We start from the raw sequence: 25,951 nt of genomic DNA on the forward strand, positions 1-25,951 counted from the left end.
ACACAGTGGGAAGATACTGGCTGTTTGGAGGAAGGAATAGATGAGAGGGCGGCTGGCTTTTTTCAGCCCTCCTCCTCCAAGCCAGGGACCGGCAAGGAAGGCCCACATCTCACATTGACACTGGTGGTGTGGCCTCTGCCCACCACATGAGTATTTAGAGAGCCCCCGCCAGGGCCTCCCCAAGACTAGTTGGGGGTAGAAAACTGAAGGGGAAGGGGAGGCTGTGAGGGAAGGGGTGGCAAGGGCTGCACCAGCCGCAGGAACAAATTTCAGCCAGCTGCCGGCATCTCCCCCAGAGCCACATCATCCCTTGCTCACAGGCCTGTCTGTCACAGGCCATTACACTCTGGGCAGGTGCTGGGCTTGCCTGAGGCTGGGGGCCAGGTTGGGAGTAAGGGGTCCCAGGGAACATGCCAACCTTGGGGAATGGCTTGCTGGGGATAAATGCTCCTCTGGGGAATGCTCACTCTCTCCTGAAAAAGCCACATCCTCACAAACCGCTGGAGATTACACACACACACACACACACATGCACACATGCACGCACACACACGTGCACGCGCGCTCTCTCTCCCCTTCTCCCAGCATCCAGGTCCCAAATGTTGACATTTCCTCCCTGACAGCCCCCAAAAGCCTTCTCCTGCCCCAAGACTTCCAGTGAGAGGCCCTTGGGTGCCCCCAGTCTGCACACAAAGCCCCCTTTGCATTCCAGGGCAGCGCTTTCTTGCCAGCCAGCCAGCCTACCTGCCATGTGACTGCCCAGCCCTGCAGTTCCTGTTTGGGCGTCCCTCCCTTCCTTCTTTCCTCCCTCCCTCTTTTGCCCTGTCTGGGCTGCAGTGAACTGAGCTTTTCCAACCACCTTAAGGCTTGAAACCAGAGAATAGGAGAGAAAGCATGAGACTTATCCATGCCAAGGACCCCAAGAGCCCTGAAATGGAGACACCCCAAATCAGAGGGAGATGTGTTCACAGCTATTGGATGAGGTCCTCCTCTGCATAAACAAAATTCTGTAACCATTTCCTTTTTTGCTCGAATGCACCTCAACTCAGCAGACAAAGCCTGCCAGGGCCAGGCTCCTGGGGCCCCTCAGCCCATGTCCTACCAATCCCCAGCCCCTGGAAACCCCAGTGTGCTGGACTCCCTACCTTTATTCCTAGTCTCACCATGTTCTCTCAAGCCCACATCACTTCCTTCTGCTTTGAATGCCTTTTCCTACCTTGCCAATCAACTCATCCTTCATCCTTCATCCTTCATCCTTCAGGCTGCCTCTGCTAGGAAGCCTTCCTTAATAGCATCCTCTGCTCTCTGCAGACTTTGATGCTGCTTATTTGGGTGCTCATAAACTCCTCTGTTCAAAGCATTTCCCACATTGTATTTTAGTGGTTAGTAGGCCCATCTTTCTCATTAGACTGTGAGCTAAGGGGAAGAAGGCTGTGTTTAATCCATAACTTCTACCACTAGGCTGACACATAGTAGGTACTCCAAAAAATACTTGTCAACAGAATGCATGACTTAATGAATGGAGCAGAAGAGATCAAAGTAAACAGGAACACCAGGTTTCTGAGGACAGAAAAGAATTTCCAGTGGTGGATATCCAAGAAGGCTTCCTGGAGGAAGTGAATAGGAAGTTGTAAGGGTGGAGACATACCAGGCAAAAGGAACTGATTGGTCAATGCAGGGGGTACCCATAGAAAAGGTCTTCTGTCAGCAATAAGAATGTAGCCAACAACAACAACAACAACAACAAAAGAATGTGGCCAACACTCACTAATCGCCTACTCTGTATCAGGCCTTACTCTAAGCCCGTACACATGCTATTATCTCATTTAATCTTCACAGCAACCACAGGAGGTTGGTGCTCTAATTATCCCCATTTCACAGATGAGGAAAGTGAAGTTCAGTTACTGGTTCAAGGCATTTAGGTCAGGTTTGATGGGAGAAGCAGAACAACCAGCAATAAAACAACCGGTAATTGACCATATGCAATGGGGCAGCTTAAAGAATTGATGCTTCTGTGTCTAAAATCCTCAGGGCAGGCAGTGGGGAAGGGAAGATGGATGTGAAGTTGGGGGAACAAGAAGGAATGGAACCAGTGAGGAAGGGCTGGGATTCTGGAGGATGAACAGGCAGCCACACCAAGACAACAGCTTCAGTGACACAGCTGACCTGCGGAAGAAGTTGGCATCTTTTGTCCTAGAGTTAAACGCACATCTGGCTTGGGACTAAGAAAACTGAAGGAGGTTGGTAGAAAGCCCACAGACCTACATCAGCACGTGTGCACTGCCACAGCACTGGAGCCCTGCACCCACCACAGGAGTGAATACAGCTGCGGTGTCCCCTCCTGCCACCATGGTCAGCTTGCAGGGAAGGAAATTCTGGAACTGTGGTTCAGCTTAGCTCAGCTGACACAGCCCAGAGCCACCACTCAAGGTCACAACCCAGACCTGCGTGTGTATAAGGAAGAAATGGCTGGGAAGGTTGATCAGAGCCAAACCAGGAGGGTCTTGACAGCACACCCAGGAATCTGGGATTCCTTCTGTGCAATAATGGTGCTGGCTTTCGAGATTATATGTTGAGTGGGAAGCGAAGGTGGGACATGCCCCTAGTGATGCCCCAAAGGTCTTGGGCATCCTCAGGCTGAGGTAGGAGGCAGGAAGAGGTGCCTGTGGAACTCTGGGATAGATTCTGAAATGGATGGTAAAGGGAGTGTGTAAATGAGGGGACCAGAAGGCCTGGGCTGAGCCTTGGGTGATACCTGTAGGCGAGAAGCAAGTCTGGTGGGAGGCAGAGGAGAAAACTGGGCACTGCAGTTGAGGGGAGAAGAGCACCAAAGAGGGAGGCCTCCCCAGACCTGGAAGGACATCCAGGAAGAAGTGGCATTTAAGAATGAATCCAATCAAGCTCCTAGATCTAACCGCCATCGACAGGAAATCCAGGGGCCAGCGCTGCAGTCAACAAAGTCCTGACCATGGGAGTTGTAGGGGCAGCAACCCAGTGTCCTCACAGTCATGTGTGAGAAAACAGAAAGAACAAGGTGAACCTGTGAGTGAAAAGAGTTAATAGACAGGACAACTCATTGTAACATGTGGACCTCATTTGAATCCTTTCCTTGGAGGGTGCCGGGGTGGGGATGTGGGCGGTTGTGGATGGAGGGATTTCTTCCTTTTATAAGGCCATCAATCCTATCAGATTAGGACCCCACTTTTATGACCTCGTTTAACTTTAACTACCTCCTGTTTCCAAATACAGCCATGTTGGGGGTTAGGGCTTCAATATATGAATTTAGGGGGGAACACAGTTCAGTCCATAGCAGATAACATTTATGAGGAATTGGCACTTTGAATGCTGACTGTTTGGTTATATTAAAAAATTATTGCTAAACATCCCTTGGGGTATGATAACGGTAATGGTGTTTCATATATATATATATATATATATATTTCATATATATATATACACACACACACACACACACATACACATATCTATACACACACACATATGTAACATGTGTAAAACATATGATTGTATGCCCATATAAAGTAATACTGCCATTACATATATCATATGTGTGAGTATATACATATATATACCTTTATCTTTTAGGTACACACTGAAATATTTGTGGGTGACATCACCTGATTTGCTTCAAAATGATATGGGAAGGAGAGTGAATGTGGCTGTCGATGGAGCAGGGCCAGCCGTGAATTGATGGTTGTTGGGTCTGGGTTATGGGTTCGTGAGAGTGCCTTATTCTGTCTCCTTTTGTGTATGTTCTAAATTCTCTATAACAAAAGAAGTAAAAATGGAAAGTGAGGAGAATTAGTGAGATTTAGGGTTGAGGGGGAGAAGCCAGGCATCTGCTAGAAGAAACTGCTCAGGCAAAGCTCTGAGACAGTGAGGCTGCTGGGCGTGTGAGGGCCCAGTGTTTCACAGGCACTGGAGCATGAAGCTGTGCCAGACACTTCCGGTACCAAGATGACTGAGGCTCAGTCTCTACCCTCCACAACAAAGACCAGTCTCAACAGAGGGCTCTGGCTCAGGGCAAGCGAGTCTGGAAGCCAGTGGGAGAGCCCTGAAGGGCCTGTGAGGCTTGGATAAGGGGAATAGAAGCAGTGATCATTTGTTCTTGAAGGGCGGGGAGACCAAATGGTAAAGGAGGCATCAGGCAGAGACAACCCAGTGTGCTAGGAGCAGGGAGGCTTAAGGATAGAGAGCAGCAAGAATGTGGTCATCCAGGCTCACAATGAAATCTTTGCTGGAATTATAGGGTGGTCACCTTTGCTTTGGAAATCTGACTTCTGTTGTGTTCTTACTGGATGACTTTGGGCAAGTTACCTAGCCTCTCTGATCCACAGTTTTTTCTTCTGTAAAATGGGGATTGTAATAAGGCCCACTTCATAAGACTGTTGTGGGATTAAATGAGAAAGTACTTGTAAAGCACTAAAAAGAATGTGTTAGCTATTATTATCATCATAGTTTCAGGGAGTCAAGAAGGTGGAGACAGCAGCCATTAAAATGAGAGAACTTCAGTGGGGAAGTGGGAACACCACAGTACTCCTCCCTGCCAGCCCCTAATAGATTTGTACTTATTTTTAATTTAAAAAGCTGTTTTCTTACAGCAATGAGCAGGGTCACAATCAGAAAAGAGGTTGTGGAGAAAGGATCAAATAAAATACACTGGACCTTGTGAGAATGTGTGGTTGGCCCAAGTAGCAAGGCTCAGGCCAAAAGCCCAGTTCCAGAAACTACCTCTGGGCTCCATTGCCCTTTTGGGGTGGCTTCTGAAACTGGGGGTCTACAGGAGTGAAAGGTCAAGCCCCATGGGGGAGAGGTGGGGCCCCAGCAGGCTCCTCCCTCTGCAGGGAGCACCCGCCTTTCCCCTTCAGGGCTGTGGCTCTGGGACCACTTCCTCTTTCATCACTCTGCAGCAGGGAGCAGGCCTGCTGAGCCCTCAGGAAAGACGGGACTCTGGGATGCCTTAGCCCATCTGTGATCCCAGATCACAGATGTGGCTGAGTGTGCTGGCTGGAGACCTCCCTCCCTTCTTCAAGGGTAGCTGAGGGTCACCCTGGAGGCCTGCAGGATGGAGGGGGCAAGTAAGGAAGAGAAGCTGGCATCTGTGTCCAATCTGGTGACTGTGTTTAAGAACAGCAGGTACGGGGTAGTGGAGATGGGAAGGGTCACTGTGGCCGACTGGCTGTCTCCCTCTAGCTCCTCTGCCCACCTCTGGACCCATGGGCAGCACAGGCCCTGCCAGTCTGTCTCCAGGCTAGGGAACAGGCTGGGGCCACCTTAGGCCCTCACAGTGAGCAATTCTCTCTCTAGGCCCTGTCTTGGATACCTCTTCGTGTCTGGGCAGTGCCCACGCCCCTCAGTCATGGGTTCCTCGGAGTATGGGAGAGGAGCTGGGTGTGGGTGAGTGTGTGTGTGTTGATGTGGTGGGGAGAGTCCAGATGTTTGTGTAATTCTGAGTGAGCATAGGTGGACCAAACACCATGTTTGGGCTGCAGAACTCCACCCACTGCCCCTCCAGCAGAAATAATAGCTAATACTTACTAAGCACTTACTCCTTATGAGCACGATGACCATATAATTTATCATTCAAACCAGGACACAATTGAAACTAAAAGTGGATGCTATTACATTTTTTAGTGGGAGGGAGGGAGCAATAGGAAAGGCTGAGGCTGTCTTGAGCAGACCACAGTGTATGGTCAGCCTACCTAGGAGGCACTATTCTAAGTGCATTTGTTACTTATTTCACTTAATCATCTAACAGCCTACTGGGGATAGGTTCCATCTCTATTCCCATCTTACAGATGAGAAAGTGGAGGCACAGAGAGGTGAGGAGGCTTTGAGTTTAAGTTCATGGGCAAGGAGCAATGCAGGGGCTTCTGTCTAAAGGGAAAAGGCTGAACCGGATGTGTGGAGGTCATTGTGTGTCTGTGTGTGACATCAATCCACTCTGCAGGCATTTCTTAAGCCCAGGCCTGTGTTAGGGACTGTGACTGTTGTAGATAGGGTTCTCTGGAAATAGACTCTGAGGTAGAGATTTGCTTCAGGAGATTTATTGGGGAGGGTCTTGGGAACAACACCTGCAGGGTAAGGGAGGCAGCATTAGGCTCAGGGAAAAGTTGAATTGCCATACACTTGCTACAGAGGCTACAGCCTGTCCCAGTGAGCTCTGGGGCTGGGATGCCCCTCAGGCTATTCCAATTGAGGCAAAAGGCTAGCTCAGTCCTGAGAGGGTGTGTGTGGCAAAGCACAGCATCACACAGGAACTGTAGTGAATGCAGGAGCTGAAAGAATGATCCCCACCCAGAGGATTTTTGTCTTTGATGCTAAGCTTATGGAATGACCATGATGCCAGGTCATGGACAACAGGCCCCATGGGAGGGGCCTAGGCGTTATGCTGAGGACACTCAGAGCAGACAAAGCCTCCTGTGGGCTTCAAGGTGGAGGCGACATAGATGGGGACTTAGAAGGGCAGTTCAGCTTCCTGAGCAGGTGACCTGACGCTGCCTCTTCAAGGGGCCTTTGCCTGGCATGTTCTGTTCAGCACCGAGGACAGCTCTAGACGCCACCTTCCTGGACCACCCCCCCACCTCGGGGGTGCAGAGATGGCACCTCCCCACCCAACATGCCAGACATGCCCAGTGGAGACCCTCAGCATGTGTGCTATGCCTAGCAGGAGGAGGCAGCCCTCAGACCAGAATGGGGTCAGAGGAGGCCTTGTCGGGAGGGTGAGAGTCACCCCTCACTGTGTGAAGGGCTCTGTGCCAGCTGCCTTAATCTGGGCTTTCTTGTGAGGTCTTTCAGCACCTTAGCTGATCTGAAACTGAGGGGCAAAGAGGAAACAGAAGCTGCCTGGGGCACGTAGAGAGAAATGCAGAAGCTGAAATCAAATGTAGAACAGAAAGCCTGAGACTCAGCTAATTCCATGGGCTGAGGAACTGGGCATTGGGGCAGTGGAGAGGGGTGGGAGAGCCGGTGAGGAGCCATGGAGGACTAGGTCCCAATCCTCTCTGCCACCAACCGGTGTGTGACTTCGGGCAGGTCACGTTGACTCTCTGCACCTGTTACTCCTTGACTCACCTGGGAGGGACAGTTTAGGGTACAGGCTCAGAAGGCAGCCTGCCTGATCTGAATCCCACCTCTGCAACCCCCTTGCTGCAAGTTACTTATCTTCTCTGTACCTAGCTACAAAATTGGAAGTAATGAAAAACTTTCTCACAGAGTTTTGAAGATTTTGTACCTGTCTGGTCCTCCCATATCCCAGCCTACCTTCGTCATAAAGGTGCCCACCCTATGCTGTCATCACACACCTTTCCACACCAAAGGGAATGGGGCACAGCTCAATTCATAGGATATATCCAGTGAGGGTGGACTCTCTTATCTAAAGAGTTTAACTGGCCTACAGACCCAGTAGCTGGGCTAACAAAGCCACACTACAAAAGTGAAAGCTCACCCCTAGGGGAACAGGGAAGCTGATCCTAGACTGACTGGCTTTTCCCTCTGCTAGAGATGTGGACGGCATAGCTCCCCCGATAAGCCTGAGCTTTATCAGCTCCACCTGCCTTGAGAGTGTTGTATCAGTTACTAGGGTTTTAGGGGCTTTCCTGCTGCAGAGACTAAAAACAAGGGTGAGGTGCACAGGCAAGGGTGATTTGGGAGGGCACTTAAAAACCTCTGTGTGCAGGAGGGGTTCCTCACTGCATTTTAAACAGGGAAGTATATAGTTCCCCAGAGAACAAAACAGTCTAGGCTGACTCATTTTGAAGACTGGAGTTCCCTCCAAGAAAGGTATTGGGGAAGGAAGTGGAGGTCTCAGTAAACTCCTGAGTGCCAGGCACTCAGAGGCCACTGCATACCTGTGATTTGCATTAATCACCCCCAAATCCCTACCAGGGAGGTGCTATTCTTCTCCCTACTCTACAGACTGGAAACCCTCAGGTCTGCTCTGTTCTCCTCAGGTCCCCAGGAGCAGCGCCCAGAGCCCATAGACTGGAGGCTGAGCATCACCGCCCTGGGTGCAGGCCTCCCTCACCTGCAGGGCCACTGGAGAAGCCCACTGTGGGAGAGACCCTGGAGTCCAGGCCCAGGACAGTCAGCAGGAGATACCTGAGCTCCCTGAAGAACAAGCTGTCCAGTGGGGCCTGGAGGAAATCTTGCCAGCCTGGGACCTGCCCCGGCCCAGGGATGCAGGTGCCTAAAGGCTGGGGTAGAAGTGGGGAGCTGGGGGCCCCTCCGCTCACCTTCCCACACATTCTCTCCCAGCCGCTTCCTCAGGTGTGACCAGAGATCAGCTGAAAGCTAAATTCACCCCTCCCCACCCCGTTAATGGGCTTTGGTTAGATACCTACTATGCACCCTATTGCTGGCATTATTTCTCATACCCCATACCGTACGAGTCTTTTAGGTAAGGAAATTGAAACTCAGATAGCTTAAGGAATTTGTCCAAGGCTACACAGCTTGGAACCTGGTACCCTTCCTAGGTGTGGCCTCAGTTTACCTACCTGAGGAGGCAATGATCCCAACTGAAAATATTGGTTGGTGCTAATTCCTGCCCTTAGACTGATCCGGGGCAGTTTACCTCCCTTCCCTGTGTTTCAGTTTTCTTGTCTGTGGAGTTTAAGGGCTAGGCCACATAATGCTGTGCACCCTGGAGCCAGACTGCCAGGGTTCATGTCCCAGCTCTTCTGTTAACTGTGTGACTTTGGGCAAGTCACTTTTACCCCTTTATGTCTGTTTCCTGATTTATAACATGGGGGTGGTGATCATAGTAGTACCTAACGTGTATACTGGTGATCAACTGCTACATAACAAAGTACCCCAAAATGTAGTGGCCAAATACAATTTATTATTCCTGAGAGTTTCATGGGTTGACTGGAATGGTATTAGATGATTTTTCTATTGTCTCACTTGGGGTTTGCCTTAGTCAGCTCGGGCTGCCATGACAAAATACCATAGACTGAGTAACTTAAACAACAGAAATACAGTTTCTCACAGCTCTGGAGACTGGCTGGCCAAGAACAAGGTGCTGGCAGGGTTGGTTTCTGGTGAGGCTCCCTTCCTGGCTTGTAGATAGCCATCTTCTCACTGTGTCCTCACAGGACCTTTTCTCTGTACTCATGTTCTCCTGGTAGCCCTCTCTTCTTGTAAGGACACCAGTCTTAATGGACTAGGGCCCCACCCTTATACCTCAGTTAACTTAATTACTAAAGGCCTTATCTCTAAGTAGAATCACATTGAAGGTTAGGGCTTCAACAGATTAATTTGGGGACATAATTCAGTCCATAACAGGGTCAGTCAGATGTTGCCTAGGATGGGAATGCCCAAGATAGCTCATCTCTCAAGCCTGGTGCCTGGGCAGGGACAGCCAAAAAGCCGGGCTGAGCTGGGATGCTGGCACAGCCGTGCCCCTCTCTCTCCGTGTAGTCCCAAGGCCTCTCCTCTCCATGTGGCCTCTCGTCAGGGCAGCTAACCTCTGGATGTGGTAGTTAATGCTCCCAAGAGAGCACAAGCAGAAGCTTCCAGGCCTCCTAAGGCTTTGGCCTGGAACCGGCACAGCCTCACTCTGCTCTGTTCTCTCTCAGCTAGTCGCCGCACCAGCCCAGATGCACTGCAGGAGGGTGTGAATCCCGTGTGGTGTGTTTCACTGGGGCATTTTTGGAGACTGCTCCCATCAGAGGAGACCAAAGCTCTCCTTCTCCTTCTCCCCTCAACTCCCCTGCAGGAGCCTGAGGAGAAGAGGATCGTCCAGGAGCTACTGGAGACAGAGCAGGCCTATGTGGCACGCCTCCACCTGCTAGACCAGGCTAGTGGCCAGGATGCCCCCTCCTGAGTCCCAGCACCTGGATCTCCTCACTCCACCCCTGCTCTCCCTTCTGACTCAGCTCACAGGAACTGAGAGTTAGGACCTGGGGTTTGACTCTAGGAAGCCTTAGTCCTTTAACCCAGTGGCTGGAGTTGGGGCAGAAATCGGGATTTAGCTCATTAGCACCACTCCTGATTCCACCCTTGGTACCTGGGCTGGCTGCCCAGGTAGCAGAATACATACACAGCATCCTCATCTATCATCCCAGCGCCTGCCATCCTCACCATTATTAGCCCTTCACACTTTCTCAAGGAGCGCCAAGATAAGAGGGCTAAATCATTGAACATCAGCAGTGGGTTCCTGAGTCTGGAGAAGTCTAAGACCTTGACAGACACAAGATGGGCCCATTTCTGACATTCATCAGCCTGCCAGCCTTTGGCCAAGTCCCCGCATCTCTAGGCTTTAGTTTGCCCATATGTAAAGTGGCCAGAATACAGTCTTCCCTGCCTATCTCTTCCTGAGGTTGTTGCAAGGGTGATGGGAGATTAAGGAAGTAGAAGCATTCAGCAATCTGGGGAGGGACCCCAAAGACCCCTGGAACTGTGCTCGCCCCCCCCGGGCAGGTGTTTGGGGGGGTTCCCTCTCTGCCACAGGCCCAGTGACCCATCAGTGGCTGCAGGTGTTCTTCCAGGAGCTGCTGAAGGAGGCCCGCAGCAGCAAGGCCTTCCCTGAGGATGTGGTCAGACTCATTTTCTCCAACATCTCCTCCATCTACCAGTTCCATGCACAGTTCTTCCTCCCAGAGCTGCAGCAGCGGCTGGATGACTGGTGAGATTTGGCAGCGTGACCTGGCTAGGTCAGGGTGCAGCCCCAGTGGCACTGGGTTTGGTCTGTTAGGCCTCTCCTCTTGCTGCTATGTGGCCACAGCAGTCTCATTCTTCCTCTGTGCTTGGTCTGTCTGCACAGTGAGGGGCTTGGATGATTGAGCCACAGCAGGCCGTGTGTGTGTGTGTGTGTGTGTGTGTGTGTGTGTGTGTGTGTGTGTGTGTGTGTGTGTGTGTGTTTTCATCCATCCTGGGAAGGGGATGGATCAGGTCCTCACTAGGCTGAGTAACTTATGAGGCAGTGCAAATAGCCAGTGCTAGCAGGGCTTCCTACATGCCCTGCCTTGGGATTTACACCTATTAACTCACTTCATCTTCAGATCAGCCCACTGTGTGATGGTGGCATCGTGGTTATGAAAGAAACCCTCTCTATTTTCAGAGATGAGCACTAAAGTAGTTAGTAGTGAAATTAGTATCTTGCCAAAGAAATGCCATTAGGTCTGGAATGCCCCTTAAAATTCTTCAGCAAAGAAGAATGCTAGTAGTTGTTAAATCCAGTGATAGATATATAGGGATTCATTATTATGTGTTTACTTTATGATTCCTTAGAATCTGGGGGGAATAAAAATTAAAAAAAAAAAAAAGACAACCCTGTGAGGTTGCCTACCCTCGTGCACATTTTTTCAGATAGGAAAATTGAAGAACAGAGAGGCTAGGTGATTGGCCCAAGAACACACAGCAAGAGTGGTGCAACTGGGACTCAAACTCAGGCAGGTCCACTCCAGATTGTGGATCCTTACCACTCTGCTGTAACAGTCCCTGGGTTAAGTGACCCTTCCTTACCCCTCTGAGCCTGGATTGCCTCCTCTCTCAGATGGGCCAGTGACTGTCCCTCCACCGCCATGCAGGGTTTTGAGAATGCAATGAGATGAGATATGCAGCATGTCCTGGGTAATGCTTGGCATGTGGCCCTTGTTATTGCTGCATGAACAAGCACCAGGTGGTCATTGAACACTGGTTGTGGGCCCAACACTATGCTGGGCCTTTGGGGGAATCCAGTCCATGGGAGAGAGCAGCACCTTCCCTCAGGGGGCTCACAGTCTAAGGGGGGTGAACCATACATGTGTGTGAGAATGACATGCCCCCTATACCTGCTCCCAGAAGTGCTGCAGAAAGGCTGTTTTGCAGGGGTTCAGGGGGCCTAGACTAACCTGACCCTGCCTGGAGTCAAGAGAAGAGGACCCCAGGCTGAAGGCAATACCTGGGCCCCTACTGCAGGACAACCACCCCCCGCATTGGCGATGTGATCCAGAAGCTGGCCCCCTTCCTGAAAATGTACAGTGAGTATGTCAAGAACTTCGAGCGAGCCATTGAGCTGCTGGCCACCTGGACTGACAAGTCTCTACCCTTCCAGGACGTTCTCACCCGCATTCAGGTGAGGTCGGGGCGGGGATGGGGTGGAGCCTGCACTGTCACCCCTAGCCTGCAGTGGCTCCATTTCCCTGGGCGATTTTGGGCACCTCCCCAGCACAGCTGCTTCCTCAGGCCTTAGCACCTGCCTTGCCCACTCCCCTGACCCTCAAGGGCAGCCTGACCTACCCCTCCCCTCTTCTCATCCCCACACTCTCCTTTCCCTCTACCTCCCCAAGAACAGCGAGGCCTCAGGCAGCCTGACCTTGCAGCACCATATGCTGGAACCTGTGCAGAGAATCCCACGCTATGAGCTTCTGCTGAAGGAATACGTCCAGAAGCTGCCAGCCCAGGCCCCAGACCTGGCCGATGCGCAGAGTGAGGACACCCCTGGGGAACCCAAGGGGCTGGGGAGGCCCAAGCCACTCTTATAATCTATGGAACACCTGCAAATATGGTTATGATGACCATCAGCCATCAACACTGATCATTGGTGTTTCATAGACATTGTCTATAGCATTAGCCATTTTTTAAACAGACACTAAGTCCCAGAGAGGTTAAGTGACTTGCTCAAGGTCACACAGCCAGAAAGGAGTAGAGTTGGGATTTAAAGCCATGCCTGCACCCTCTGGATCTGGGGAGAAATCAAAGTCACAGAAGCCAACCACCTAAGCCCTGTCTTTCAGTGGCTTCTAGTCTCTCTGCTCTGGGTAGGAAATGGCCTCCATCATCCAGATACCCCATGTGCCAGGCTACAAGGGCAGGGCTGCTCCTGAGGGTGCTCACAGCAGGCCCTGAGGCCACTTGGTTAACCCTCAAAGACCTCCTGCCTCAGCCACCAGTCCCTCATTTTCAGGGGTAACTCTGGCCCCACCTTCATTTCAGAAGCACTCGACATGATCTTCTCAGCTGCTCAGCATTCCAACACAGCCATCACTGAGATGGTGAGCATCCCAGCCTTTGGGGTAGGAGCAGCAGGCATCCCCAGGAGGCCTGTCACCTCCTCCCTGCAGCTCTCAGCCTCCCCCAGCCCGTAAAGGTCTGTGTATCCACTCATCTCCTGATCCTGACACATGACACCTGGCCCACTGCTGCCCTCCTCACACACTGTCCCTGTCCACTCAAAGCAAACCTTCCAGAAGCAGGTAGGCCCTGCCCGACATTGGCTGAGGGTGCACCTCCTGTCCACAGGAGCGGCTGCAGGAACTATGGGAAGTGTACCAGCGCCTGGGCCTGGAGGACGACATAGTAGACCCCTCCAACACCCTGCTCCGAGAGGGCCCCGTCCTCAAGATCTCCTTCCGTCGCAGCGGCCCCATGGAGCGCTACCTTTTCTTGGTAGGAGGAAACTGGGGGCCTGCCCCACACTGGGGAGGGAAGTCCATGGGCCACTCTGCCCCAGGTCCTGCCTGCCTGGCATCTGCCTGGCACTGTAGGTTGAACAGAGAAGAGCCTGCTTCTCTGTCCTTCTGTGCTTTGGCACTTGGGTGATTTGGGACTGGTCACATGCTGCCTCCAGGCCTCAGGGATTTCCAACTGAGGGGGTCTCAGACGTGCCCTAGAAAGCAACAGAGTCCGAATTTGAACCCAGTCTCTTTGGCTCGAAAGCCTGTGGTATTAATCTGTGCTCTAGAGAGCGCAAAGCAGGAAGGAATTAGGTTGGCTACTAGGAAGAGCTGCCCAGGTTTGCACTGAAGAAGCAAGGATTGCCAGGGTCTCCTGGAGATCTGGAAACTGGTTCTGCCTGGATTTTAGGGAGGGGAGCTATAACCTCTCGTCAACCCTTGCCACCCTCAGCCCCTATGAGAAAGGCCTAATAGGTTTCTGAGGTCTGCTGTGGTCCCTTGATGCTCACAGGTAGGGCATCGTTCAGTGACTATCTTAGGTGGGTTGGGGGCTAGACAACCCCTTCCTCATCACAGTTGTGATGTCCCAAGAACTAGCCCAGAGTGTGGCGAGTGGGAGGGAGATCCGGGGGCTCAGCCTACTGTCAGGGAAGCTCCGCCTGACTGTCCTTCCTGCCCTGCCACTGCACACATACTCCTGCTTGTGTCTCCTGCAGTTCAACAACATGCTGCTGTACTGTGTGCCCAGGGTCATTCAGGTGGGCGCCCACTTCCAGGTCAGGACCCGCATTGACGTGGCCGGGATGAAGGTGAGAGGTGCCCCAACCACTCTCAGCACCCCATCACACCCAGGGTGGGATCAAGTACGGGGAGTAGCAGGAGGGGCCAGTCTGGGTCTCAGTCCAGGAACACAGGTGTGGCAGGTCTGGGGCCAATGTGAAGGTGGAAAAGTGTGGGGTTAGAGGTCTCCCAGCTGGGCTCCCAGCCTTCCCTGTCCAGGGCCTTCCCGTCTCTCAGCCTCCATCTGCTTTCCCTGCCTTCTACACCAGTGCTTGGAAAACTGTAGTACATGCGTGAATCCCCTGGGAGTCTTATAAAAATGTAGGTTCTGATACAGTAGGTCTGGAGTGGGCCCTGAGATTTTGCTTTTCTAACCAGCTCCTGGGTGATGCTGATACCGCAGCTCCCCAGGCCACACTTTGAGTAGGAAGAATATACACTGTCAGCTCAGCGGGTGGCTTAGTTGTTTCCTCATCCAGAGATGGTCCCAAATGACTGAGGACAGCATTCACAACAGTGCCCATGGACTGGGTGGTCACCGTGGATTGGGCTCTGCATTACCCCATCAGATCCTCATAACAGCCCTGTGATGTAGGAGCAGTTACTAAACCCCTAGTTTTTTGTGGGGGTTTTTTGGCTTTTAGAAGTCTTTTAAAAATAATCGTATAACCTAAAAAATATAGATAATACACATTCCAAAATTAAACTATGTCAAAAATAAATGCAATAAAAATTCTCCTCCCCACTCCATTCCCTAGATTCCCTTCCTATAGGCAGCCTTCACTTTTTGTGAGGCCTTCCAAAGGCAGTCTTTGTATACACAAACTAGCAATATATTCAGTATGGCTTCCTTACTTTTGTTTCACATAAACAATGAGAGTATTTTTCATATGCACTATTCTGCACTTGACTTTTTAAACTAACTACTAATTCTGGAGACGGTTGCATGTCAGTATCTTAGTCATTTCCTCATCCTTTTGCATAGCTGCATAGTATCCTTGTGTGTAGATGTATCATAATTCGTTCAGCCAATCCTCTACTGATGGGCATTTCAATTGCTCTCAGTTGTCAGTGTCTGCAAATGAGAACTGCACTGAATAACTGTGTACAGTTTGCCTGTGTTTGGGTATATCTGTAATTAATCCCATTTTTTAAAAAATGGAAATAAAATGATACATCCAGACAATGGAATATTATTCAGTGATGAAAAGAAATGAACTGTTAAGCCATGAAAAGACATGGAGGAAACTTAAATGCATATTACTAAGTGAAAGGAGCCCATCTGAAAAGCGTACATACATACATACATACTACATGTATATACTGTATGATTCCAATGATACGACATTCTGAAAAAAACAATGGATACAGAGGATCAGTGGTTATGAGGGGTTGGTGGGGTGAAAAGGCAGACCACAGAGGACTTTAAGTGCAGGGAAGCTATTTTGTATGGTACTAAAATGGTAGATACCAGTCATTATACATTTATCCAAACCCACAGAATGTACAACACCAAGAGTGAACCCTAATCTAAACTGTGAACCTTTGATAATAATGATGTGTCAACGCAGGTTCATTGATTCTAACAAATGTACCACTCTGGTGGGGAAATGTTATTAATGGGGGAGGCTGTGCATGTGTGGGCACAGGGAAAATCTCTGCACCTTCCTCTCATTTTTGCTGTGAACCTAAAACTGATCTAAAAAAAGTCTTTCTTAAAAGTTAAAAAAAGCAAGGCTCCGAGAGGTTAAGTAACTTGCTTGGGGGTCACACAGCAAATCCTGGTTTGCATGATCAAACTCAGGTATAACAGAGTCCAGAGCCTCTATACCTAATCCCCATACTAAACTGTCTCCTACTAATGCTTCAACCCAGAGGGGTAAAGCATAGAGCAGAATTGCAGGCACAGTGGAGGAAATAGTAGGGGAACCTTCTTGACCACCTCTCTCTGATGGCTCCTGAATCCCAGTGTCTGGGGCTGGAACAAGCAAAGGTCAGATCTGGACTATCTTGGTGCCTTTCCATATCCCCCTTCCCTATCCCTATTGCCTCCACCTCCACCTCTCCCTACGCACCTCCCAGGATCTGCCCCAGGAGGGAGCTTCAGGCAGGACTTGAGCCAGGACAATCCCTCCCTGGGCCCCTGAGAGCCCCCAGCAGGTGGGCCTTACCCCTACTCCTGACTGGACTTGCCTGGTACTTGGGGCTGAATCAAGGGCCTGGGGATGGGGTACAGCCTGAGGGTGATAAGGGCCGATAGAGGCACATGGGCACTTTCTGGGGGTTCACAGCCCATCCCCCATACCTCAGCTGACTGAGTTCTTTTAGGAATTCAGCCCCACACACTGCGGCACCCAGCTTTTCTTCCTGAAGTGTCCAGAATGTCCCAGAGGCAAGGATGTATGCAGTTTGTATGTCTGGGAACTTTGGTGAGAGAGACTAAGAAATTCAGGTTATAGAGAGTTACAAACAGAGAAATGGAGACAGGCAGCCCTGTCTTAGGACTGGCAGAGACCCAGGCATAAAAAAAGAAAGGCAGAGATTGACAGAAAAGCCAAGAAATATAGAGACCAAATCAGAGCCAGAAAGAGAAAGTATGCAGAGACGGGCCTGAGAGTGTCAGATGCTTAGGGTGTGTGTCGAGGGCTCAGGAGCCCAGTGTGCCAGGTTCCTGGCGTCCGCCAGTCCCAGTGAACTCAGTCCCTGCAGGGTGTGTCTGGTGCTCCAGTGGCCACACAGCACCCTCTCTTGGATGGCACAGGCCTGCCTGGTGCAGAGGTGTCCACCCACCCGTGTTCGTGTAGGAACTATTTTCTGAGTTTGAGGTTTGGGGGTAGGTCTGTCCTTTAACCACCATGATGGTTCCCGCTGGCCCATGACTCCCAGCCTCCTCCTTCCTGAATGTCAGAGAGGCCTAGTCCTCAGCTGCTGATTTGCTCCCAAGATCTGGCTGGGTTCTGTCGTTGTGCCTACACAGGGCCAGCCAGGGAAGAAGGATGGGGTGTGGGCACATACACACCCAGCATCTCCATGGACAACTGTGTGGGTTGTGCACTGCACGAGCATGCCTCATCCCCAGCAGACAGCACAGATTGTATATTTACAGTTCTCGTCCGGCAGGTGGCAGTCAAGCATCTAGTTCAACAAAAGCTGAATATTATGCCAGTTAGCCAACAGATGTCAGTAAAGTGTTAAAGAAGGGGTGTCTTTTTCTAATTAGCACAAAGGCACTGTATGGGCTAGCAGGGGCCTGAACTGGCCCAGACCTAGGGAGTCTGGTGGTTGAGCCTGGGTACAGCAGACCTCGGGGAACTGTCCTCTAGAAATCTTCATCCTGCCCCCTTGCAGAGGTGGTCCTGGACCCTCAGGTCAGGGGCCCCCCCAGTTCCCTTTTTTCTGTTAAAAGAATCATATGTCTTCCTAGCTGTGGACTCCAAACCTTAGATTTCTCCCTTCTTTTCCTTCTCCCCTCTCCTCACCCAATCAGTCCTGGAGTCTTGCCAGATTTCCTGATATTGTCCCCTAGGTAAGAACCTCTTTTCTCTCCAGGTGCAGGCAGGCCCTGGGCAGGCCTGGACCATTCACGGTATCACTTCCTGGCTGCTGGTTTTTCCCACTTCCCCCAGACTCAGCCCTTTTACCCTTACATACAGCTGCTGGAGTGACTTTCCAAACACCTCTCTCCACATGAGCTTCTCCATTTACAAACCCTCAGAGCCTCCCCCTTGTCAAGGATATCGAGTACAAAGCACATCAGGCCCCTTCTAAAAGGAATGGACTGGTTCTGTGGGCCCAAAGTGTAGACTAGCCCTAATACAAGCATGTGCCCAGTCATTCTTTCTGGGGTGCCTGAAAATGTGCCGAGGCCTGGTCACCACGGGGCAGAGAACAGCAGAAGGGCCCAAGTGTCAGGTGGATTCAGTGACAAGTTCCCCCATGCCAGGTCCATGAGCTCTAGGTCTGTGTCTTAGCATCTCTTTGTGACTTTCTCTTCACACTGCCTGGGAGAGGTCTATGCTTACTGGACTCTGGCAGCAGAGAGGAAATAGATGGACTTCCATCTTACCCTTGGGGGCCAAAAACCTGAGTTTGAATCCTCATTCTGCCGTTTAGGTGCTGTGTGACCTAGGCAGGTCCCTTGCCCTCTCTGATCTCCATTTTCTCATCTCCTAAATAAGGATGCCTCCCAAGATTGCTGTGAAGATTTTCTTTAACTTTTTATTATGGACACTTTTAAGCCAAAAAAAAAAAAAAAAAAAGATGAACCCTCATATACTCATCACCTGACTGCAACAATTAACTCAAAATTGGTCTTGTTTCCTTAGCATTCCCCCTCTTAATCCCCTTTTCCAATGGATTATATAAGAGCAAGTTCCAGACACGTCATCATTTCACCTATAAATACTTAAGTATTTAAGAGATAAGAACTCTCTTTTTGCTCAAAAAGATGCTAACAGTTCCATTATTGCAGCTAACAAATTAATAATAATTATTTAATAACATTAAGAGCCTTTGGTTTTCCTTGACTGTCTCATAATTGTCTTCTCACAGCTGATGTTTGAATCATTTGTGATATGCTTCTTATATCCCTTTTTATCAACACTTTCCTCTCCTTTTTTTCTTACCTATTTATTTATTTTAATTGAAGTATGGTCAGTTACAATGTGTCAATTTCAGATGTCTCATTTATTAGTTGAAGAAATCAGATCATTTCTCTGGTTTAGTTTCTCACAGTCTGGACTTTGCTGACCACACCACTGTTGTCAGCATGTCCCACTTTCCCCTATACTTTTTGTCAACTGGTAGATAACACAGAGACCTGACCAGATGTAGCTGTCCCAGGGGACTGTAGCTGGTGACAGGCACTGCCCTCAGGGGCACATCATGGCCATTAAGCATTAGAATTAGTGATCAGTGGGGTCCCCAGTTGTGCGGATTAAGTGAGAACATGTGTGGAGTGCTCAGTGGCAGACAAACAGTAGAAGCTGCTGTGACTGGCGGCTTCCAAAACAGCCTCAGGACGTGTGGAGTTCTGGGACAAGACGGTGAAAGACAGGAAGTGGGGGCTCTGTTGGATCTACGAATTGGGTGATTGATTCCTTCATTCACTGTATGGGGAAGGTCTTATTCCAGGCCCTACATCTACTCTTGAAAAAGCTGTATTCCCCAAATCCAATTTATAACCCAGTTTTCATCTTTGGTGATTCCTTTGTAAGGACCCATCATCCCTACTTTCCACTGGGCCAACTTGCTACTGCTGAACTTCCAGGAGCCCTAAGTCCCACTTGCTCTATAGAACGAGGCTAGGATGCAGGTGTATTTACTTGGCCTGACAGGATTAGGATGCGCTGAAAAAGCTCCCTTTCCCTGTTTCTCAAAATTGAATGGTTCCTGGGTCACACTCCACTTCCCTCACTGACAGTGCCTACGGGGCGGGTGGGGTATAGCAAGTCTGAGCGTCTGTTCCTCCCATTCCCGAGCAGGTGCGGGAGCTGACTGATGCCGAGTTCCCCCACTCCTTCCTGGTGTCCGGGAAGCAGCGCACCCTGGAGCTGCAGGCCCGGTAGGCAGGCGCGGGCTGGGGGCCGGGCGGGGCAGGAAAACAAGGAGGCGCTGCCCGGCTAACACTTGTGTTCACTTCCCGAGCAGGTCCCAGGAGGAAATGATCGCCTGGATGCAGGTAACAAAACGCTCCAGGGCCCCTATGATTCCGATTTCCCTACCCCGGCTGCGGGGGAGGGGTGCCGTGCGTGCACGTCGTGCCGTGCGTGCACGTCGTGCCGTGCGTGCACGTCGTGCCGTGCGTGCACGTCGTGCCGTGCGTGCACGTCGTGCCGTGCGTGCACGTCGTGCCGTGCGTGCACGTCGTGCCGTGCGTGCACGTCGTGCCGTGCGTGCACGTCGTGCCGTGCGTGCACGTCGTGCCGTGCGTTGCGTGCACCACGTGCCGTGCGTGCACCACGTGCCGTGCGTGCACCACGTGCCGTGCGTGCACCACGTGCCGTGCGTGCACCACGTGCCGTGCGTGCACCACGTGCCGTGCGTGCACCACGTGCCGTGCGTGCACCACGTGCCGTGCGTGCACCACGTGCCGTGCGTGCACCACGTGCCGTGCGTGCACACGTGCCGTGCGTGCACCACGTGCCGTGCGTGCACCACGTGCCGTGCGTGCACCACGTGCCGTGCGTGCACCACGTGCCGTGCGTGCACCACGTGCCGTGCGTGCACCACGTGCCGTGCGTGCACCACGTGCCGTGCGTGCACCACGTGCCGTGCGTGCACCACGTGCCGTGCGTGCACCACGTGCCGTGCGTGCACGTGCCGTCCTCTGCCCAGACGCTTCCTACTTTCCCTCAGCGTTGCTCTATGGTAGTTTAGAGTTAGACCAGGGTTTAAATCTTGCTGTCTCACTGCCTAGCTGGGTAGCCGGGGGTAAGTCATTTAACATCTCTGAGCCTTAGTTTTCACTTCTGTAATCTGGGGCTAATAGTTTTTCCTCCCTAAAACCAACGTGCGCTTAGAATCCAGTGTCCAGCACTCAGTAAGTTTACAGCAGTATTTGTTGAATGTGTGGGTAGTTGGACAGATGAACAAGCCCTCCTCGCCGCCCCCATAACCACTTCCCTGTGCCCAACCCCTCAGGCCTTCCAAGCAGCCATTGACCAAATCGAGAAGCGGAATGAAACCTTCAAGGCTGCAGTCCAGAGCCCTGAGGGAGACCCTCAGGAGCAGGAGGTAGTTGAAGGCTCTGCATCCTTTCCGGAACCACCAGCCTCACACAGGAAATGATTCCCTCTCTTTGTTCTATCCAGGCCAGCTTTGAGGGCTGGCCAGCGTTACCCACCAGAGGAAGCCCACACATCCTAACATTGCTGTACTCAGAAACTCAGTGCCAGAGGTCCCACGTTAGCAAAAAATTTCTTTGGGAGACTCTTTGTGCTATATGCCTAGGAAAGATTTTACTCTATATGTGTAATTCTGGCTGGGGGGGGGGGGTGCGCGCGCGCGCGCGCGCGCAGGTTTGGGTTTTGAAAGTGCCTGAAAAATGTGAGACTAAGGGAAGGCGGAAGGAAGGTGGGGTGTTAGCGGTGTAGTGCCTATGACTTGATTTGAGATCTGAGGTGTGGGTTGCTGGGTGTTCTTGCTAAGTCCCTTGACCTCACTGGGCTTTAATTTCCTCACTTGTGGAATAGGAAAAATAGTAACTGACGTAACATATGGTCTTTATCAGTTCAGTCCACTTCATGTGGGAGCTACTGGGAATCACAGCACACATAATCCCTGCCTCAAGCAGGTGGGTAGAGGGCTCAGGGCCTCAGGGAGCGAGCCGAAGAGGGACGTGAAGTGCCCGCCCTGCTGCCCCACAGCTGCAGTCCGAGGAGCTAGGCCTCCGGGCGCCACAGTGGGTCCGGGACAAGATGGTGACCATGTGCATGCGCTGCCGAGAGCCCTTCAACGCCCTGAAGCGCCGTCGCCACCACTGCCGGGCCTGCGGCTATGTGAGTACTCAAGCCGCACTGCACCCCGCCCCACCTCGGCCTCCGCCTCCCGCTCCCTGCCATCTCTGCCCACTTGACCTATGGGCGCTAACTCTGGGCAGGACACATGAGTTCCCTTGTTTGGACCTCACAAGTGCCTACCTGGGAAGCAAGCCTGCTCTTAGCCCGCGCAGGTGGAACAGGAGGCTCACACAGGTTAAGCGACTCGCTCAAGACACTCGCCAAAGCCGACCCTACTAATTGGTCTGCGTCCCAAAACCCCCAGGGCCCAGGACCAGGAAATGATCTCCAGTTCCAGGATGGGGGCATCCAAACCCATCAGCCCTTCTCCAGCCTTGCACCCACCACCTCATCAGCCCCATGCCTGTTACAAGCCCTCCCCTTGCTGTTCTCTCTTCTTTTTTTTTTTTTTTTCCTGCCATCCTCTCTTCTTGACTGACCTCAGCTGATGGTCCCCTCTTCTTGGCAAGCCCTCAGCACTCCAGCATCTGGTCAGTTCTGCTGCTACCTCTCTCCTCCATGTTCAAGCCTCCATTTCCTCAGCTATACGATAGGGATTATTAATACGTACCTCCAGGATGGTAGTGAGGAATCAACAAGAGAAGGTTCACCCCCTTCCCTCTCCTTGTCTTTCTTTCCTTCCCCCTCCTCAGTTGCTCAGGCAGCCTCACTCGGAGGAAGAGCTACCAGCTGACTGAGGAAGAAACCACGCCCATGCCTCCCTCTTAATCAGTTCAGGCCCAGTTATCAGAGGCAGACCTTGCTTTGCTTTTAAAGCACCTGCTGTATTTGAGCTGTTCTCTGTTGACCCCTCCATTTACTCTGCAAACAGAGAAGCCCTTTATGACCTCAGTCTTTAATGATCTTGGGACAGTAGGAGACCAGCTAGGCAGGTTGGGACTAGTCAGGGAGGTGTCCCCAGAGTATGTTATACTGTAATCAGGACACAAAGTAAATTTCTAGGCCTGGGACACACCTATGTTCAGATGTAAGTTCCATCCCAGAGCCAAATAGAAAGGATCCGGGGATTAGCTACCATTTTTGGTGAGTCACATCTGTAAATAAGAGTTGAGTTGATTCACACTTGCAACTTTGTAAGTAGTTCCTAAAAAATTATTTTAAATAGTTAAGAAATACAAAGAACAATATAACAACACCCTCATACTGCCTCCTAGGTACAGGAAAGAAATGAAATATTTTGAGAACTAAATGAAATGTATGACCCTTGATCAGGTCCTGCACGGGAAAAACAGAAATCATTATTGGGCTCATTGGGGCAAATTTGATTATGAGGTATATATAGAGAATAATATTGTATTGTGTTAAATTTCCCCGGTGTGGTCATGACATTGCGGATATGCAGAAGAATGCCTTTGTTTTTTTGGAGACACCAGCTACATATTTAAGGGTGAAGTGTCATGATGACTGTAATTTATACTTTGGTTCAGAAAAATAACACACATGTATACATACACACATAAGGAAATCAAATGTGGCAAAAATGTTCACAATTGGTGAATTTCAGGGGGTATCATTGTATCATCCTTTCAACTTCAAGTTTTAAATTTTTCAAAATAAAAAGTTGGTAGAGGAGATAATAAATACACACTAATAATACTTTAAAAATTTAAATCTCCATTAAAAAAAAATACTCCCAAGGTTGTTGAAGCCCCATGTATGGGGCTGTGTGAGGCATCCTTGGCCTGATTCTGGGGTTTCTCGTGCCCGTGCGAACCTTTGTACTCTGTGAGTCATCCTTTCGGTGGTTGGGTGCCCAGTTTCTGCCAAGCCGCCCGCCAGACGGGAATCCTAGTGAAGGTGGGGCAAGCCCAGGCCTTGTCCTGCGGGTCCCTCCCAGGCCATGTGCTGTGCTGGGCACACAGGCGAGCTCCCTAATGAGTAACTTTTCCTCCTCGTCTCTATTTCCTGCCCCCCATTTCCATTCCCACATCCCAGACACACTGTGACACCCCAGTCTTCCTGGAAGTCACATCCTGCAGCACCTGTGTTTCTCCCCGAGTCTTCTCATGCCTCTCACCTGGTCACCTCCATATGATCCACAACGGCCTTCTTGGGGGCTTCTCCATGGTGGGCTGGCGAGTGGGCCCCACTCCACAGACTACACATGGCAGGTCTCACCGTCAAAAACAACCAGCCCATCATTTTTGCATCAGAACACGCTCAACTCTTGGAGTGAGTGGACTGTAAAATCTGCATGAATCTTAATGCTAAACTGTGGAACTTTAAAGACATGTCCTATTTGGGGAGGGCCAGTTGCTGCCAGTGAGCTTTGTGGCCCTCAGCAAGTCACTGCCCCCTCACTGTTAGGTAAGGGTAATAGCCCCAGCACTGGTCGCCTAGTGGAGTCGCTGTGATTCAGGTGAGGTGGCAGAGGGGAGAGCCAGCACTTAGAGAAGTGCTCAGACGTGAGGTCTGTGCTCAGGGCAAGCCCCTGGGATCAATAGCTGCCCTCCCAGAGTTGATCTAAAGGGAAGAGAAGCTGAAACCCCTGCTGTGGGGGCCAGATCTCTATCCCAGAATCTGAGCTCTCTCCCTGCACTGCAGCCTCCAGGCAGCTGGGCCTCTGCCTCTGTCCCTCTTCTGAAGCTTGCTTTTTCTTCCTCTGGTCCCTGGTTGCTCTCCCGCCCCACCTCACAAACAGGAAACTCTTTGCCTCACTTCAGCCCTCAAACCCCTCCTGCCCATCCTCCCACAGGTGGTGTGTGCCAGGTGCTCCGACTACCGGGCTGAGCTCAAATACGACAGCAACAGGCCCAACCGAGTCTGCTTGGACTGCTATACCTTCCTCACTGGAAACGTGCTCCCTGAGGACAAGGAAGACAAGAGACGGGGCATCCTGGAGGTGAGGGCCATTCCTCTGCCCAGCAAATGTGTGCGGGGTCCCACCACATGCTGGCACTGTCCTCAGTGCTGAGAATAAGCCTGCTGAGGTCACACTCCCCCTCCTTCTCTCTCTGCCCACAAACATCCTCTCTGACCCCACTCCTTCAGTAAGATAGAACTGGGCCTGTCACTAAATGGTAGCAACTTTTGGCTCCAGGCTTTCATCTAGGCTCTCCACCTCTCCTTTCTGTCCCCATACAATAATTGCACAGCCTCTCTGGACTGTTCCTGTTCATGTCCCTGTGCCCTGCCCCAACAGCCCTAGGAGGGAAAGAGAGCTGATGTTCCATTATACAGATGGGGAAACTGAGGCTCCAGGTAAGGGTCCCTCTGCTGGAAAGAGGCAGACTGGAGACTCCATTCTAACTGGAATGGACTTCAGGGACCAGCTGGTTCTATCCCATGGAGACCCAGGCCCAGAGAAGCAACTCTCCCAAGGTCACACAGCGAATTAGGAGCCAGCTCTGATCTCTGCCACAGATGTTCTCCTGCTGCCCTTGGGGCTGAGTCACTCCCCACCTCCACAGTCTCTCAGGCTGCTCCTGCTGCTGGTGGTGCTTCTAGGGCACTAGCTGTGTTCAGCTTTGTGCTGCAGATACAATGTTACCTCACCCAGGGACTGGTTACCACTGCCCCTGTGCCCCTCACTCATTAAAGGCCAGGTTGATCCCATTGTCCCTGGGGGTGGGAGAAGACCCCACGCTATTCCAGCTGAACTCAGCTCCCAGGTTCAAGTTGATTCCTTTGCACCAACATCTGCCCGCTTTCCAATCCTTCCCATTCTTCTAGGTTCAGCCCCTGTCCATGTCCTCCCTGACCACTAGTCCACATAGCTTGCTCCTGGAAAGAGGGGATGGTCTGCCCTTTCTCAAGCTCCAGTTCTTCTCCCTGGGGCAACTCACAGGTGATAAGCCCTCCTAGCATGTGCCTTGAGTTCAGGCTGGCTGGGGTTTGACCGCCGCTCTGCCACTGGCCAGCTGTGTGACTTGAAGTCCATGATGGGATATTTCTGAACCTCGGGAACAAATAACCCCTCCTTGCAGGCTTGCTATTAGGATTAGAAATAGTGATTTTTGAGCCCCCAGCCCAACATCTGTCACGTAGTGGGTGCTCTGTTCCCTGACAGTCCCTTTTTCTGGTTTTAGAAAGGATCTGTGGCAGGGTCTGAGCAGAGCCTAATGTGCAGCTTCCTGCAGCTCGTCGGGGACAAGTGGGGCAAGAGTGGGCCCCGGGGCTGGTGTGTGATCCCCCGGGACGACCCCCTCGTACTCTATGTCTATGCCGCCCCTCAGGTAATGCCACTACCCACCACCTCCAGACCTTGGCCCTCTCACAGTACCTGGGTGCGTTGAGGGTGGGATGAGGCTGTAC

At 51.4% G+C, this 25,951-nt stretch overlaps 1 protein-coding gene across 12 annotated transcripts in view; it reads left to right on the plus strand.

Annotated features, from left to right (window-relative positions):
• The window catches only part of FGD2 (FYVE, RhoGEF and PH domain containing 2), a 106,011-nt gene that overhangs the window by 7,139 nt on the left and 72,921 nt on the right, over positions 1 to 25,951 (plus strand). For 8 of the 12 annotated variants that reach the window (XR_004313549.1, XR_004313551.1, XR_004313550.1 and 5 more), the window contains 14 exons: positions 7,974 to 8,205; positions 9,737 to 9,817; positions 10,497 to 10,645; positions 11,920 to 12,076; positions 12,291 to 12,429; positions 12,937 to 12,995; positions 13,243 to 13,389; positions 14,114 to 14,206; positions 19,661 to 19,740; positions 19,827 to 19,857; positions 20,820 to 20,912; positions 21,545 to 21,676; positions 24,393 to 24,539; positions 25,726 to 25,872. Coding sequence is in view for 7 of the 12 variants with exons in the window: in XM_032462973.1 (XP_032318864.1) it covers positions 7,974 to 8,205; positions 9,737 to 9,817; positions 10,497 to 10,645; positions 11,920 to 12,076; positions 12,291 to 12,429; positions 12,937 to 12,995; positions 13,243 to 13,389; positions 14,114 to 14,206; positions 19,661 to 19,740; positions 19,827 to 19,857; positions 20,820 to 20,912; positions 21,545 to 21,676; positions 24,393 to 24,539; positions 25,726 to 25,872 (1,687 nt within the window). In the remaining 5 variants the exon portion in view is untranslated. Of the gene's footprint in view, positions 1 to 4,903; positions 5,158 to 5,195; positions 5,419 to 7,973; positions 8,206 to 9,736; positions 9,818 to 10,496; positions 10,646 to 11,919; positions 12,077 to 12,290; positions 12,430 to 12,936; positions 12,996 to 13,242; positions 13,390 to 14,113; positions 14,207 to 19,660; positions 19,741 to 19,826; positions 19,858 to 20,819; positions 20,913 to 21,544; positions 21,677 to 24,392; positions 24,540 to 25,725; positions 25,873 to 25,951 lie in introns of those variants that run through there. The other 4 variants (XM_006195289.3, XM_032462974.1, XR_004313553.1 and 1 more) reach the window with 4 other exon arrangements.

This window comes from Camelus ferus, chromosome 20, assembly GCF_009834535.1.
Source record: "Camelus ferus isolate YT-003-E chromosome 20, BCGSAC_Cfer_1.0, whole genome shotgun sequence".
Classification (NCBI taxonomy): domain Eukaryota; kingdom Metazoa; phylum Chordata; class Mammalia; order Artiodactyla; family Camelidae; genus Camelus; species Camelus ferus.